The sequence below is a fragment of the Mesoplodon bidens genome (assembly GCF_964165515.1).
Source record: "Mesoplodon bidens genome assembly, chromosome: 15".
Classification (NCBI taxonomy): Eukaryota; Metazoa; Chordata; class Mammalia; order Artiodactyla; family Ziphiidae; genus Mesoplodon; species Mesoplodon bidens.
In genome coordinates, this window is record NC_138171.1 from 65,410,312 (window position 1) to 65,427,248 (window position 16,937).

Here is a 16,937-nt window from a genome sequence, read left to right on the forward strand (position 1 = left end):
CGAACTGAGGGCACGGGTTTGGACGCGAGCGCTGATTGGCCGGGGGCGGGGTGGCGGGCGCTGATTGGCCGCGGTGTGCCGTCGCCAGCGTGAAGAGCCCGCCCGCCCCTCGCGCCGCAGCCCGCCCTCCGACTCGGTCATGGTGCTGGGCCGCTGGCTGCTCGGCTGCCGGACCCTACCTACGCTGAGAGCCTCCTGCGCCCGTCGCGGCCTGGGTAGGTGGACCGGGGCCTCCGCGGGGCCGGACAGGCCGGGGTGCCAAGGCGCTGGCTTGACAGGGGCCGGGGCCACGGTGACCGGCCCGCGGGGGCGAGGCGAGGCGAGCCGCCCGGCCGGCGGGTCCTGGCCGGTGTCGTAGCCGGGCTAACGGCGGTTAGGCCGGCCGGAATCCGTGAGGCGTTCCAGCGCGGGGCCCGCACCGGGGGGGCGGCGGGGAGCCGCTGGGGCCGCCGCGGCTGACGCTGTTTTTTATTGACACAGGATTTTAACCCCTAACTCATGTCGGCAGGCAAGCCGATTGGGGTCGAGAAAAGGCCACACAGCAGTTGAGTCAGACCTTGAGAGGGCTGAAGACAGAGTGGGGTAACTTGTCAGCTGGGGGTTGCTGAAGGATTTGTGCTAAGTAAAGAAATGGGTGTTCCCGGGACGCTCGGGAGCCCTGTCTTAGGACCCCTGCTTCCCCAGGGTCTGCCTGGCAGCCAGCGAGCGCCCCCATCCTCCTTGACTGCGGCGCCCCATACAAACCCCATTATTTCTAACGTCCTGGGATGATGGAACTGTGCCTGAAGCCGCACAGAATGCTGTGTATATTCTCCACGAAGTGAATCACAGCTTTTCATGTGAGCTGTGGTCGGCAAGAAAAGCCTGGGGCAGAACTGGGTTCTGTGAGCTGTGGGACCCTTGCCCTCTTTGGGTCTCCTATCCCCGCCTCAAAAATGGGAGGCGATGGACGCCCTGACCTCCAAGGGCCTGCTCTTCCAGCTGTCAGATTCCATTTTCACTGTGTTACCTTTTGCTTTGTTGGAATATTTTGACTTTAATTTTGAAATCGCCTTTATTTCCCGATATCTTATCTGGCTGATGTAGCAATAGGGGCAGTGGGTTAAGCTGAGTCTTTGGAGCTGGCTAGCAGTTAGCTAAATGACCGCAGAGCCCTAGTAGGGAGATGAAGCAGAAGGAAGCCATCCTTGGCCACTTCCAGATCTTACTGAGAGCAGTCAAGGTTCTGGAGTGCGCAGTGTGTCACCATTATTAAGGAAAGCTGGGTTTTTTCCATATAGGGAACTCGTCAGAGCATCAGAGCTAAGAGTTTCTGTGTCAGGAGTCAGGCGGGTGGTGGAAGTGGGGCTGTAGGGAATCAGCAAGAGTGTGGCTGCCCCGTTCAGAGGGGGCGCCAGCCCTTTGATGCCATGCAGAAGGAGGGATCCAGTTCAAGAGAAGCCCAACAAAATGTGTCTCAAGGCTTGGCCTTGACTCTGCTCTGTAGTCCTCCTGGAGCTCGGATGGCACATATCCGGGCTGAGAGGAGGTGGCATAGCACAGAAACCTGGTCATATGAAAATGTTTGTTTCGCTGAGCATGAGGAGAAGGGCCTGGAAAAAGCCCAGCTGGTTGTCGGAAGGAGGACTTAGCTACCTCTGTGTGATCCTTAACGCTGCAAGTCAGGCAGTTCCCTGGCCATGGCAGATGAGCTTGAATTCTGCTTCAGACGGCCCCCGTGGACGTGGTCTATCAGTCTGTCGGTCGATGCTGCCTGCTCTCTGGATCCCTTTTTTTGGAGAGGTCCCATCCCAGCACCTACCTACTCCAGAATTTCATGGCTGTCTTCTGTCACCTTTTGCAGTTTTAATCCCTTTCACGCTAAGATTTAAAGTATTGTTGGGGGCCTTTGGGAATTTTTAGATTGAATAGGAGTTTTATTGTTGAAAACATTTTGGCACCTGTCTCCTGGGCGGAGGATGCTTTTGCCCCTTGGTCACTCCCAGCCCACCCTGGCAGCCTTCTTTGGCTCAGTTGGATGGTGATTCTGTATCATGCACACTCGAATCTAGAACAGTTGTGACCAGCTGTCCCATTTCTCAGGCCCCGGGTGGCTTTGGTGCATTATCCAAATTTCCAGTTCCTGCCATTCGAAAGTGGATATTGTTTTCTCTTCTGGCTTGAGACCTGAGAAGGGCTGTGAGTAACTGCATAGGACTCAGGCTCTGTTAGCTTGCAGAGGCAGCCATGTGCCGAGGGAAAAGAGCCTGGCCTGGCGCTTTCATTCTTCATGGTCTTTCTCTGAATCAGGTGTGAACAACCCCAGAACTGGCAGTGGTCACATCTGACAGAGGTTTGAATCACAGGCACAGGCTGGCATTTGTGTCCTTTCAGAACCTTTGAAAAAGAAAATAGGGATCCTAAGTCTGAAAGAGCTGATTTCCACAATTATGAACATGAATTGTGTTCTCTGTTTTCCTTACGGATGTGGTTAAATGAGGCTATCCTCTTCTTTATCAAAGAACTTAGAAAACCTCATATTTCGAGGCTCACCACGTTGCATTCCTGGGATGTCACTTCCCCAGACGCCTGGACTGCTGGGCCAAGGGCTTGCTTTGAAGTCTCGGCCCAGCGTGGCCTCGTGTGGACGCTGACTGGAACCGCATTTTGTCTTCAGGTCCAGCCCTGCTGGGAATCTTTCTCCATCACACGGATTTAAGGAAGAGCTTGACCGTGGAGCAGGGCACGATGAAAGTTGAGATACTGCCTGCTCTGACCGACAATTACATGTACCTGATCATCGATGATGACACCAAGGAGGCTGCCATTGTGGATCCGGTGCAGCCCCAGAAGGTGGGAGGCGAGGCCTCAGCACCAGTTCTTCATCTCCTGATGAGTTTGATAACCACAGTGCCCTTGCAACTTGGCCAAAGCTGAACAGAAATGAATCCATTTGGTTTTTGAAAAACAATTAAACTAGTGTCCAGCCACTCTGTTACAGGGGCAAAGGGCCAGTGAGAGGGGTGGAAGCGACCAAAGGCTTTGGAGTGGAGAGAAAAGGGCTCCTGTCTGTAGAGTCCCTGGGCAAGTAGAAGTAGGAGCCCTTCTCAGCACTTTCTCCTCCTCCTCAGGGCTTTCTGCCCCTTAGTGCTGCCTCTAAGAGTGGCAGTATCTGCTGGAGGGGCTTTGAGAGGTTGTGGGTGGGACTGAACTGCCGAACGGATCAAGGGAGAAAAAGCCTCCTTGTCACCCTGCTCTCCTGGAGCTGGGGCAAATTGGCAGGCTCCACTGGGCATCACCCTGCAGACTGATGAGCCAGTGCTGGGGTGTGACTGTGGCCTGTGTCCTGCCTCATGTTTGGTTGCAGGTTGTGGAAATGGTGAGGAAGCACGGTGTGAAGCTGACTACAGTGCTCACCACCCACCACCACTGGTAAGTGCTCCAGAGGCCGAACTTCTGTGCCAGCAGAGTTGCTTGGGCCTTACAGCTGTGCCACGCACGCCCCAAGGGGGAGCGTCCACCAGGTGGAGGGGGTGGGGCACTCGCAGCCTCCCAGGGGTCCCCCCACAGGTGGGAGCCTAGGGGCTCAGAGCCCTGGAAGCCCTTCTCTCCTCCACAGCTGTGAGCTAAGGGTCAGCCCCAGTGGGGTTCTGACGGGGCTTCTGGGCGCTAGCCTCTATGCTGCTGCCCTGTGTCCCTCAGGCCTGGTGATGGGGTCTGGTGACTTGGGGGCTCCAAGGGGAGAGACTTATGCTGTATATCCTGTGGCCATGGGTGGACCTAGGCAACATCTTGGAAAGCTCTTGTGCTTGTGTGGTGGGAAATTGGCCTCGATGTTGGGGAATGAACTAGTCTAGACATTAGTGTTTTTGAAAATCAAGCAGTCATATTTGGAGAGGTTGCAGTTTTTTTTGATATTTGAAGGCTAAAGGATGAAAAAAGTTCTTATATTTGGGTCTTAGGACTAGAGTTGCCTGCCCAAGGCCCTTGTGGGTTTTTGAAACTTTTGAGGCTCTTCAAAGCTAGGAAAAAATGTTTATTTGGCTCTGAATTTTCTTTTCCAAATAACTGCCCGAGGGCAGCTAGTGTCTTTGAACCTGTTCCTGTGGCATCTCACGGAGCTTGGGGCATGTCTTCGGGTAAAAGGACACCTTTCATCTTCTGTGTGGGAGCGTCATGTGGATGTGGTTGGCCAAAGTCTGCTAAGTGTTGGAAACTTGTTGGTTGATGTAACTAAGTCGCTGAGAATCTTTGGAGTTGTTTAGCCTCTGGGGTATCAGGTGTTACTTCCTGACTGATTTAGGCCCAAGGATCTGCAGTGGCTACTTAGCACAGCTGCTCCTTTTCTCAGGAACTCCGCCCTGTGTGGTGCCGAGGCGCACTTACTCCTCTGGCTTCTGTGGGGCTGCGTTGGGGGGCTGCTTGGGGACTCCACCTCCCCAGCTTTTCACAATAGGAGTCTCTCTCCCACGGCTCTTCCCACATTGTGATGCCTTATAAAACTAAACCAGGCCCCAAACTGAGCTCCAGGGTGTGGCCTGTGCCACCCTCCCACTTATAGGTGGCATTTTCGGGGGTCAGTGATGAGTGTGCTGAGTGCTTGGTGCCAGCCTGTGTGTATCAGCCCCCTGCAGGGTAGGGAGCGGAGGGCTGCCCCCTCTTATCTGTGAGCCCTGCTGCTTCTGGGCCCGTAGGTGAATGTGTAGTGAGGAGCAGGTGTTCCCTGGTGATTGGAAAGCCCTCGCCTCATCCTGGAAAGGCTAATCTTCTGGGCTCAGGACACTCCCATCCCTGCCCCGAGACCCTGGCAGGGCTTGCACTAGTGTATTTCTTGCCCCACAAGGCCAAGGCGTGGAGCTCTTCTCTTGACCTGGGAAGCGTGGGGAACTCCTGGATGAGTGTCCAGGAGGTGCCTCAATGCTGGCTGCACATTCGAGTCACTTGGGGAGGTCATTCCGAGCTGGCCTGTCCCTGGGTGGACAGATCCCCCTCTGGCAGCTGGGCATTGTTGTAGAAGACAGCTTTGCGATCTGCTAGGGGCAGTGGGTCCCATCTGGTCTGTGAATCAGAATCACCTGAGGGCCTTTAAAACTCCTGGGCTGCGGGCTTCCCCAGGCCCACTGCATCAGGATGTGTGGCTGGGAGTCAGGCCTTGGCGCTGTTTACAGATCCTCAAGTGACTCTGATGCGCCCAAAGTCTGGGAACCACGGGCATAGGGATTATCCAGGTGTTTGTGAATTGGTTCGTCTGCTCCAGAAGCTTCTGCAGCAACACGGCAGGGGCACAGAAATGCCTCTCTTGGGAATGGGGTGTCTGAGGACATTCTTTTTCAGTGGAGCCAAATGACAGACAAGAAGCGAGGATCCTGGGTTGGAAGATGCATTTCTCTTCTGAGAAACATAACTGGGAAAAATAAAAATTCAGTTTGGTCAGGGTGTAAAAGAAGGCAAACCCTCTTCGTATCAGCAGTAGCCCCAGCCCCCCTTTTCGACTTCCAGGGACCATGCTGGCGGGAACGAGAAGCTGGTCAAGTTGGAGCCTGGGTTGAAGGTGTATGGGGGTGATGGCCGGATCGGAGCCCTGACTCACAAGGTCACACACCTGTCCACACTGCAGGTGAGGAGTGAATGGAAGGGGCTCAATTGTGGCCCTGCTGGGCTCCAGACCCTAGAGCCGCCTCCTGCTGGCTGTCCCCTCACTTACCCCAGGAACCCAGAGGGGCACTCAAGGGCTTAGCTGCGGAGACGGCCTGGCCTGTGCATGGGTGGATGGGCTCTTGGGGCTGCCTGGGCCTGGATAGTCCCTTCTGTCGAGAGCATTGCAAGCAAATCAGCGTGCAGATGGTGACCGGCTGAGGGGAGAAGCTGTATGCATGGTTTTGAGACAACTGGGGACATTGAAATACGGACTCTACGTGGGATCATATTTGACATCAGTGTTAAATTTCTTGGGTGTTGATGATAGTGAGGTTATGTGGGAGGATGTCCTTTTCTCAGGAGATGTAGCTGGAGTGTCTAGGGGCAGTGTGTTAGGATATGTGTGTAGGGGCAGTGTGTCAGGATATGTGTGTGTGAACAGAGCAGGTACCACACAGGTGGGACCTGTTAGCATTTAGTGATCCAGGTAAAGGGCACACGGATTCATTGTCATTTCAGTTTTTGAAGTAAAGAATGGGGTGGGGGGTGGAGGCAGAGAAGGGAAACAAAACAAAAGGCCAAGCATCTAAGAAGGAAAACTGTCCTTTCTGGCAAGACGCCTGGTTCAGATTTGGCCTGGTTTTGAGGAGAAAACAAAATCAGCCCTTTGGTTTGCATACCAGCAAACACCGGCTTCCAGGGGGTCCCTGCATCTGGGGTACCCTCAAGGACTGGGTCCTGTGGTCACCAGCAAGACCCATGACTTGCTCAATGGAGCAGTGGCTGTGGAAGCCCACTCGCCCTTAGTGGCAGCTCCTGCTGTGGGGCGGGCGTGGGGTCTGGGAGAATCTGTGAGCCTTAGGACAGGCTCCCCACATGCAGGGAGCACAGGCCAGTGTGTGCTCTGTTTAAGGTGGGGTCTCTCAACGTCAAGTGCCTGTCGACGCCATGTCACACTTCCGGACACATCTGCTACCTTGTGAGCAAACCCAACAGTCCCGAGCCCCCCATGGTGTTCACAGGTGAGTATTCAGGTGTTTGAGCTGGGGGGTCTGGCATTCTTTGCAAAGACCCTCTTGGCATAGGGATGGCTTTGCACACCTTTGGGCAGAGCAGCAGAGCATCTCCTGCCAGGCAGACTGTGCTGGGCTCTGTGAGGAGGACCACAACCCTCAGGGTAGAGCCTGGGACTTGGCTTCAAACATGTCCAGGGTACAGGCAGCTGTGGTGGGAACGTGGTGGGGGTGCCACCTCCTCACGGGGCTGGCCCGAATGCGCCCCTCTGATCCTGGTCATTGCTGTCAGGTGCATGGGGACAAGCCTTTCCTTGAGAGACTCTGCCTGGTGGGGGTGCAGTCCCAGCCCCCACTACGTCCAGCACCAGACAGGTGGGCAAGTGGGGGGCCAAGGGAGACCCCAAGTGGAGCCAGTCAGACCCGCCTTGTGTGGGGCCTGATTGGTGCTGGGTGCTGCCCCATCCCTCCACGGGCCGTGAGCTGAGTGGGTCTGGCAAAAGCCAGCCCCAGGTCAGGGTGTCGCACACGATGGCCCAAAGAGCTTGGAAGGTGGAGGTGAAGCCCCACCAGTATCGGGCTGTGTGAGTGGCTCTCGGTTAGGGCGAGCAGGCCTTTCCAGCAATTGGAGGTGTTTCTCCTTTTGAGAGGAAATGGAAGAATCTTGATGGTGGTTGGGGAACCTGTGAAGCGGAGCGGCCGTGTGACGGTGGGTGTTCAGGGCAGTGTGAGCCAGTGGCCGTGGATGGGCACAGAGCAGGACCCTCTGTCCCCTTAGCTTGTTTAGCCAGTATAAGCAGTTTTCAGTCTTTAGTCTTCCCCAGTTATGTAACAATCATGATATTATAACCGCAGTGGAAGTTTGTTTAAAAATACAACAGCTGAAGCAGTGTGGGCTCCTGGAGTGGGGAAAGGGTGTCGATGGGAAAGCCACATGAGGTCAGGGGTGGGGACGCTAGCATGAAGGGACACACAGGCCAAATGAGGGGTCACAGGGCCTCTGGACTGTCCCTGCAGCTTGTCTGTAGATCCAAAATTGTCTCCGAATCTATTATGTTTATTTTTAAAAATACAGTCATTTTCAGGGTCTTTGCTGCAGTAGCAGGATGTGTGGGCTCTGAGCCGACTGCTGAGTGTGGGCCACGGGCCCCTGGGCATGTTGTGGGAGCCCCTGGCCTCCCGATGGGCCTCAGCAGACAGCGCTTTGGGGCAGGTGGGCTGGCTGCCTGTGCGAGGTGTGAACCTCCTCTCAAGCACAGTTTCCCCTGCGTCAGTGGTGGGTGTGGGGTCTCCCCCACTGGGTGGTTGTGGGTGTGAGGTGAGGGGTGTGGAACCAGCGCTGGGCCTGGTGAACTCACAACTGCGCTCCTGTCTCTGCCATGCTGCCTGGCTCCTGGGTGTCTGTCTGCCCCCGGCAGGGCCTGGGGTTGTGCGGGCCCGTGGCGGTGGCCCCCTTGGACCGCGCTCATGTTAGAAGCCGAGTGCCGGTTGTGTAAGGTGTGGAGGGCTGGTTACCGCCAGGCAGGCCCTGGACCGTGTCCTACACGTGCTGTTCTCTAGTCCGCATGACAGCGGCCGGCAGGGGAGCGCGTTGTCTAATTGGTAGCTTTTGTACTAAATAGGTGAGAGTCACACAGGGTCTTCAGTGGTGAAGCTGAGCTGTCTGGGGCATCAGCAGTGAGGACCAGGGGAGCAGGGCAGTCCAGCAGGGCCCCGGCTGGCCTCTGTGTGCATGGCTGAGGAACCTGCAGCGTCCAGAGGTGAGGTGACTGGCAGCTCCAGGCCTCGAGCTCGGATGTGAGTGACCCATGGCCCTGCTCCCTTCTCCTCTGGGGTGAGCTGAACAAAGGGAAAAGGATGCAAGCAGAGGAGGTGACAGCCCAGAGAAGGGTGTGCATGTGGCCCTGGGACGTGGTGGGCAGGACTGGGCACCCACAGAGCAGGGGAGCAAGATGGGATGGCTGTTTGGGGGGGGCAGGCCTGGAGCAGGGTGCTCTGATGGCACTAGCGGGTTGTCTGTTTGAGAGGTCAGGATCTGGGACCTCAGATTTGGGAACTCATGGCAGCGAGCGCCAGGAGCAGCTCAGGTGGCGGCGGTGGGGAAATGGAGGCTGAAGTCGATGCTAGAACCGTGGCCCAGTGTGCAGGGAGGAGAGGCAAGGCTGGCTCTGTAGAGCCTGGGGGTGGGGCAGCCTGCGTAGGGGAGGGACGCCTCCAGGCACTCTTAGCAGCTGGTGGTGAAGGTGGAGAGCAGTCAGCAAGAGGCTGGGGGTGCAGGTGAATGGTGGTCCCACTGCCAGGGAGAGACGTGGGAGCCCCCAGGTCTCTCAGTGTCCTGCTGGTTGAGGACATGGCCCCACGGAGGAGGCCCAGGCTGGCTCCCCAGCCCCTGTGGCAGGAGGCCCATGAAATTCAGGTGTGTAAACAGCAGGTACTGCTGGTCCCTGGAGGGAGGACCAGATCCCCCCCAGCCTACTGTGCCTGCTCACGGCCTGTCCTCCTCTGGGCTCTCCTTGGCCTCTCACTGGTGCCCAGAACGGAGGTTGAGGGGTCCTTTAGGGCATAGCCCCAGTCCTGTGTGTTGAGGCTTTGCTCACCGGCTACCCAACTCTCTTATCTGTGGTCTTGTTCTGAGGGGACAGTGCTGCACCATGGCCACTGGGTGGGCAGTGGCCTGGCCTGGCCTGGAGCTCCCTGGGAAGAGGCCTGGCAAACGCTGGTGGAGGGGGATTGTTGCTCCCTATTGTGGGGTCCCAGGCCCTCCCCCACCCAGGGGCCTGGAGAACAAATGTGCCGTGGGTGTCCGCTGGGCATGAAGCCCGTTCTCAGGGAAGAGCCTTGGGGGAGGGAAGCAGCACGTGGAGACCTGGTGGGTGTCAGGTGGGGGGAGGGCTGCGGCAGGAAGGGGGCAAGTCTGGGAGGTGGCAGGTCCGTGTCTCAAGGGCCCATGGGGGCTGTGGTCCCACGTGAGGGGCTCCTGGAGGGTCCAGTCAAGATCATGGGGGTCTTACAGAATGGTGCTGGCTGTCAGGAGTAAGGGAAGTCACAGGAAGGTCTGGCCTGGGAGGGGGCTGCTGGATGGGTGGGGGAAAGGGCTGGGTTTTGGGGGTTCTCAGAGCTATGACTGATAGGACTGGGCGGTGAAGGGAGCAGTCAGGGTGACCCTAAGGATTGGGTCTGGACAGCTGTTTGGGGCCTGGCGGTGCCAGTTAGTGCAACTTGAGGGAAAAAGTTTGGGAAGGGTGGAAACCAGTACTCGTGGGTCGTCCCTGGGCCCTGTCGGGGTGGAGGTCAGGTCTGGGGCTGTGGCCCGGTCAGCACAGGGGTCAGGGCAGAGCCCTGGCCCTCGAGGGGGCGTGCACTGCTGACAGCCCCTCCAGCTCCACACTGTCCTGTCTTACAGGTGACACATTGTTTGTGGCTGGCTGCGGGAAGTTCTACGAGGGGACAGCGGATGAGATGTACAAAGCCCTGCTCGAGGTCCTGGGCCGGCTCCCTCCAGACACGGTAGGCAGTGCCCCACCTGCCACCCGCTTGCTCGCCCGGTGGTGGGAGGACCCTGCTGGCTCCCCCCATTGGGGTCTCCCCTGCATCTTGGGAGGAGCAGGAGGGTAGAGGCATTGCTTCTGGAAGTGTGTTTTTTCTTTAAGCATACTTTTCATTGTCATTTAACATACACGTAAGATGTGTCCTTGTCCTGAGGGACGTCTCGTGGGTCCTGCCCCCAGGACCAGCCAGGTCCCTCACACCCGTCTCTGAGGGGCTAGAGGGCAGGTTAACGAGTCTCCTCAGAGCTGGCGGGCTTGGCTTTTTCCCCAGAGAGTGTACTGTGGCCACGAATACACCATCAACAACCTCAAGTTTGCTCACCACGTGGAGCCCAGCAATGCCGCCATCCAGGAGAAACTGGCCTGGGCCAAGGTGAGCGTGACGCACTCGGGTGTGTCCTGGGGTCAGGCACTGTGATGCCACTTTCCCAGGAGCACGGAGCTCATGGTGCCCGCTTCAGAGTGGGCAGAAAGTGCTCCTCCGGGCAGTAGGCAAGGCGGGGTTTAGACAGCCCAGCTTGGAGCAAGAAGCCCTGGTTGTCTGCTTAAGATCCTTTCTGACTCTGTGGGTCAGGGCTGGGCTTGGGATTCTGCATTTTCAACAAGGGCCCAGGTGAGGCCAAAGCAGCAGGTCCCAGCCCCTCCCTGCTGTCTGTGGGCAGTGGATTCACCCTGGAGGCTGCTTGTCTGAAAGGCATTTATTTCAGACACGGCCCCCAACATGCCCCATGGCTCGGCCCAGGGGTTGGCGTGTTGTCCTGGAGGCACCTTCTGTGGGGGGGGTTTGGAAACGCTGCTGCAGGCAGCTGGGCTGAGGACGTTCTCCTGGACTCAGGTGTCTGTGTTCCCTCTTCAGTCACTGAGAAATGGTGTTGGTAAGAAATGCACACACCTGGGAGTCCTCAGGTGCTGGCCTCCCTTCTGCTGAGTTCAGTGAGGAATGGTCTCACAGTTTTTGTTTTTTTCATAAGTCACCTGTTTTTGTCAAGCATCTTTATCAGTTTTGCGAGGTAGGCTTGCAAAATAATACTTATAAAAATTCAGACACTACTGTAATAGGTTGATAAATGTTATTCCTTTTTTTTTTTTTTGCAGTGTGCACATAAGAATACTTAATATAAAAAACTCATCCTGTGTGTTATTTTGTGGCTTCCTTGTCACTTAATAATGGGTCTTAGTGCTCTTTCCATAGCAGTCCAAACATATTAAGCTTATTCTTTTCATGGTTATCTGCTTGAGGATAATTTACCTGTTTGTAAGTCTTCTTTATATCAGGTTGTTGAAGTTCACATATATTCCTGGTTTTCTGAGAGTTTTTGTCATGAGTGTGTGTTGAATTTTGTCAAATGATTTTTCTTCATCTATTATGTAATCATACATTTTTTTCTCCCTTACTCTGTTAATCTGGTGAAGTATATCACTTGGTTTCAAATGTTAAACCAACCTTGCTTTCTGGATAAACCTTAGTCATGGTGTCTGTTTTTGTGTCTGTGTTCATAAGGGATATCGGTTTGTAGTTTTATTTTCTTGTAATGTCTTTGTCTTATATCAGGGTAATGCTGGCCTCATAAAATGAGTTGGAAGTGCTTCCTCCTCTTTTCTGAAAGAGTTTTTCTATGATTGTTATTATTTCTTCCTTTAGTGTTTGTTAGAATTCACTGACATAGCCTTCTGGACATTGAATTCTTTTTTGTGGAAAGATTTTTTTGTTATGAATTAATGTCTTTAATTTGTGTGGGGCTGTTAGATTTTTATTTATTTATTTATTTTTTGTGGTACGTGGGCCTCTCACTGTTGTGGCCTCTCCCGGCGCGGAGCACAGGCTCCGGACGCACAGGCTCAGCAGCCATGGCTCACGGGCCCAGCTGCTCCGCGGCATGTGGGATCTTCCCGGACCGGGGCACGAACCCCTGTCCCCTGCATTGGCAGGAGGACTCTCAACCACTGCACCACCAGGGAAGCCCATAGATTTTTATATTTTCTTGAGTCAGTTTTGTTAGCAACTAGTATCTTTCAAGGAATTTGTCCATTTCATCAAGGTTTTCAAATTTACTGGCATAGTTTTCATAGTTTCCCTTTTTATTATCAAGCTTGTTGAGGTTTAGTTCACATGTAATAAATTGCATCCATTTGAAGTGAACAATTGAGTGAATTTTGACAGATGTATATACCAATTAAACAACTCCCACTATATTTAAGGTACATAACATTTCCATCACCTCCCAAAACTTCCTCATGCCTCATTTTCTCTGCCCTGCTCCAGTATGCCACTAGAACTTAGTTCACATTTTCTAGAATTTCATATAAATGGAACTATACAGTATGTACTCTTGCATCTTTTTTTACTCAGCAGAATGATTTTGAGATTCATTCATGTTGCTGCATGTATTGTTCATTCCTTTTCACTGCCAGGTAGTATTCCTTTGTTTGGATATACCACATTTTGTTTATCCATTCACCTGTTGATAGACATTTGTGTTTCTAGTTATTGGCCATTGTGAATAAAGCTGCTATGAACGTTTGTGTACAAGTCTTTGTGTGACATATGTTTTAATTACTCTTGAGTAAATATCTAGGAGTGGAATGGCTGGGTTGTATTAGGTGTATGTATTAAGTCAAAACTTGTTCAGTCTTTTTTTAAATTTATTTTTGGCTGCATTGGGTCTTTAGTTGTGGCATGCGGGATCTTTCATTGCAGTGCGCGGGCTTCTCTCTAGTTGCGGCGCGTGGGTTTTCTCTCTAGTTGTGGCGCATGGGCTTCAGAGCACGTGGGCTCTGTAGTTCGCGGCATGTGAGGCTCTCTAGTTGAGGCGCGTGGGCTCAGTAGTTGTGGCGCCCGGGCTTAGTTGCCCCATGGCATGTGGGATCTTAGTTCCCTGACCGGGGAATCAAACCCACGTCCCCTGCATTGCAGGATGGATTCTTTACCACTGGACCACCAGGGAAGTCCTAAGTCGAAACTTGTAAAGAAACTGCCAAGCTGTTTTCTAAGCGACTGTATTGTTTTACATTCCCACCAGCAAAGTATGAGAGTTCCAGGTGTTCCACGTCCTCACCAACACTTGGTATTGTCTGTCTTTTTAATTTTAGTCATTTTAATGGGGGTGTAGTAGTATTTCATTATGGTTTTAATTTGCATTTCCTTAGTGCCTAATAATGTTGAACATCTTTCCATGTGCCTGTTGGCCATTTTATGAAGTGTTTGTTCAGATTTTTTGCCTATTTAAAAAACTGGATTGTCTTCTTATTATTGAATAATAAGTTTTTTTTTTAAAGTATATTCTAGGTACAAGTCCTTTTTCAGATATGTGTATTGTGAATAGTATCTCCCATTCTGTGACTTGACTTTTGTTTTCTCAACAGTGTCTTTTGAAGAGCAAACATTTTAAATTCTGATGAAGTCCAGCATATTAATTTTCTTTTGTGGTTCATACTTTTTATCTCCCATCTAAGAAATCTTTGCTTTTGCCAAGGTCAAAAAAACCTCCTATGTTTTCTTTTGGAGCCTTTATAGTTTTAGCTTTTACTTTTAGATCAATATGATTTAAACTGCCAACCCCTCCCCTGCCACCCACTGCCAATATTTATTGGATCTGTAGTGATTGCCCCTCTTTCATTTCTGATGTTGCCAATTTTTTTCATTGTTCTTATCAATTTTGTTGATCTTTTAAAAGCACAACTTTTGCCTTAATTTTCCTTGTTTGTTTTTCCATTGCACTGATTTCTGTTCTTAAGAAGATAAAGTTTAAAAAACTCTTTCCTTCTGCTTACTTTGGATTTGCTTTGTTCTTCTTTTTATAGATTCTTTTTTTTTTCTTTTTTTTTTGCGTTATGCGGGCCTCTCACTGTTGTGGCCTCTCCCGTTGCGGAGCACAGGCTCCGGACATGCAGGCTCAGCAGCCATGGCTCACGGGCCCAGCCACTTTGTGGCATGTGGGATCTTCCCAGACCAGGGCTCAAACCCATGTCCCCTGCATTGGCAGGCAGATTCTTAACCACTGCGCCACCAGGGAAGTCCCGGTCATTGATTTTAGATCTTTCTTCTTTTATAATATAAGCACGTAAAGCTAAGAACTTACCCCCAAGTACTGCTTTTAGCAGCACAAATTTTGACATGTTTTATTTTCATTATCTTCAATTTGAAATATTTTAAGATATCCCTTGTGATTTCTTCTTTGACACATAGGTTATACTGAACTGTGTTAAACTTTTTTTTAGCCTTTTCAACTTTTTATTATGAAAATTTTCACACATACAGAAAAGATGAAAGAATTTCATAGTGAACAGTCATATACCCAACACCTTTCTAGTAACATTTTACTAATTTTATCACTGCCTATTTATCCATCTTACTTTCATTCTTTTTAATAAGTAAAACATACTAATGTGTGGACGTCAACCGTAAATCATTTTACCGATACAGTTAGGGAGAAGTTAGAGTTTCCAACATTTTTGCTCTTATAAATTGTGCTACAGGGAACAACATCCTCAAATGTAAGTCGTTACATTTGTGTGCTTCATATTCATACTTCTGTAGGAAGTCTCTGCGTGTTAACACTCATCTTAATAATCCAAAAGGTTATGACAGTTTACACTCCCCCAACTATGCCTACAAGGACCTGTTTTAAAATTATCCTTAGAATAGTTCAGTTGTTTTCTTCCTTCATAAGAGGTGGAGGAAGATTTCTTAGGAGGAGTGAGAATATTGGAGGAAGTGCAGGGAATATTATAAAACATTCTATGCTTGTTTTCACCAGAAGGGAAAGTTCAGAGGTTAGCAATAAGCCTTCATCTTTTTTTAAAAAAAATTAATTTTTTGGCTGTGTTGGGTCTTCGTTGCTGCACGGGCTTTCTCTACTTGCGGTGAGCGGGGACTACTCTTCATTGTGGTGCGCAGGCTTCTCATTGTGGTGGCTTCTCTTGTTGTGGAGCATGGGCTCTAGGCACATGGGCTTCAGTTATTGTGGTGCGCAGGCTCAGTAGCTGTGGCTCGCAGGCTCTAGAGTGCAGGGTCAGTAGCTGTGGCACACGGGCTTAGTTATTCCGCAGCATGTGGGATCTTCCCGGACCAGGGCTCAAATCCATGTCCCCTGCACTGGCAGGCAGATTCTTAACCACTGCACCACCAGGGAAGTCCCTAAGCCTTCCTCTTGACCTCCCACCAGACTCCAACTTGACCCACCTCCAGCGGTTAAAGGATTACTTCTCGATGCCACTGCTCAGTGTGGGTGGGATCGGGACCTTTGGGTCTGAGGGCCCCTGATGGTCAGGAAGCCTGGGTGTGCGTGCTGACAATGGCTGTCCACTCACTGGCCCTGTGGCCCTCAGGGTGAGCCCAGCAGTAGCAGGGCAGGGGCTGCGGGCAGGGTGGAAACCCCCAGCTGTTAACTCTGACCTCCTTCCTGTAGGCATTTCTATAGGAGTGAACAGTTGGCCAGACGTCCCAGTATGTGTCTTCTCTCCACCTTCCCTGGTCAGTGTTGATTAGAAGCAAGGCCATCCTGGTCCTGAGTGGAGGTGACGAGCTGCCTGAACACCCTGTGATGAGAGCTGCCCTCTGGGGGGCTGTCACTGCAGGGGAGGGACCCCGGGAACCTGTTGCCTCACTGTTCTTCCTGGCAGTGAGGTGCTCACGACCCACATGCTGTCTTGGGGGTGGGGCTATGTTTTCTTCTTGTCTGTCTTCTGCATTTTTGCTAGTTATGACCTCTGTATTAATGAAAAGAAAGCTCCTCGTGCCCCTGCACCTCCAAGACAGCAAAGGAAGGAGAGAGGGTTGTTGGTGGCAGCTGGAGCACTCACATCTCCTCTCCACGGGCAGGGAAGGGCCTGTCCTGGTACTGACCCACTGCTCACTTTATCTTCTCAGTCGGACGACGTTGGAAGACCATTAGGAGGCTTTTTGAAGTGTCACCTTTAGAAGTTTCTGCATTAAAGGGACCCACTTTTCTTGCAGGAGAAGTACAGCATCGGGGAGCCTACGGTGCCATCCACCATTGCAGAGGAGTTCACCTACAACCCATTCATGAGAGTGAGGTGAGGGAGCGGTGGGTCCCACGCTGTCCTCGGGCATCTCCGCCTCCACCACCCCGACTCCTGAAGAGCCCGGGTGGGAGAGGGGCTGCCCTGAAATCTGTTTGAAGTGTAGCCAAAGAATGAGACACCTCTTAAAGGGGGATGCTTTTCTTGGCGCCCTGGCTAGGGTGTAGGGTCCTTTCTGACCCTGGAGCCTGGATCCATAGGTGGATGAGACTTGTGCTTGGGGAGCCTCTAGGCACTGGGCAGTGCTGGATGCCAGCGTGGAGTTGGTGTCCCCGCTTTCCAGGTCACCAGCAGGACTGGCTTGGCCAGCATGTTTCCCACAGTTAGAAACACCTGAGTTGGCCGTTGGCTGTTGCATTTCATTTTTAAGAACGTCCCGTCTCCTACAGGCTTTTTTCTTCTGTGGTGCCCTGGGAGGGGTGGTGGGCCAGCGGGCGCAGGGTGCTGCCTGCAGCCTGGTGCTTGGCTTCCGCAGGGAGAAGACTGTGCAGCAGCACGCGGGTGAGATGGACCCTGTGACCACCATGAGGGCCATCCGCAAAGAGAAGGACCACTTCAAGGTGCCGCGGGACTGAGGTGGCTGCGGGGCCTGGGTGTCCAAGGCTGCGGCTGCGGCCACCTTCAACCACATTTGGGTATTCAGATGTGTTAGGTGAATTTCTGGCTAGGAGTGCAGGAAATTCAGTCTCAGTTTAATTTTAAATTAATTTCAGAGCAC

The 16,937-nt window shown here is 52.5% G+C and overlaps 1 protein-coding gene across 1 annotated transcript; it reads left to right on the forward strand.

Annotated features, from left to right (window-relative positions):
• The first annotated feature begins 88 nt into the window (after positions 1-88).
• HAGH (hydroxyacylglutathione hydrolase) lies at positions 89-16,936 on the forward strand. Its single transcript, XM_081257116.1, has 9 exons — positions 89-215; positions 2,657-2,832; positions 3,347-3,411; positions 5,479-5,596; positions 6,530-6,638; positions 10,033-10,136; positions 10,449-10,550; positions 16,134-16,213; positions 16,695-16,936. Exons 1-9 carry the CDS (start codon positions 140-142, stop codon positions 16,792-16,794), a joined length of 930 nt encoding a protein of 309 aa, XP_081113242.1. The 5' UTR covers positions 89-139; the 3' UTR covers positions 16,795-16,936.
• The last annotated feature ends 1 nt before the right edge of the window (position 16,937 follows it).

Coding starts and splice junctions, on each gene's coding strand:
- HAGH (XM_081257116.1), top strand. CDS start 140: ATGGTGCTGGGCCGCTGGCTGCTCGGCTGCCGGACCCTACCTACGCTG. Junction 216..2,656: donor CTGCGCCCGTCGCGGCCTGG/GTAGGTGGACCG, acceptor TTTTGTCTTCAG/GTCCAGCCCTGCTGGGAATC. Junction 5,597..6,529: donor CACACCTGTCCACACTGCAG/GTGAGGAGTGAA, acceptor GCTCTGTTTAAG/GTGGGGTCTCTCAACGTCAA.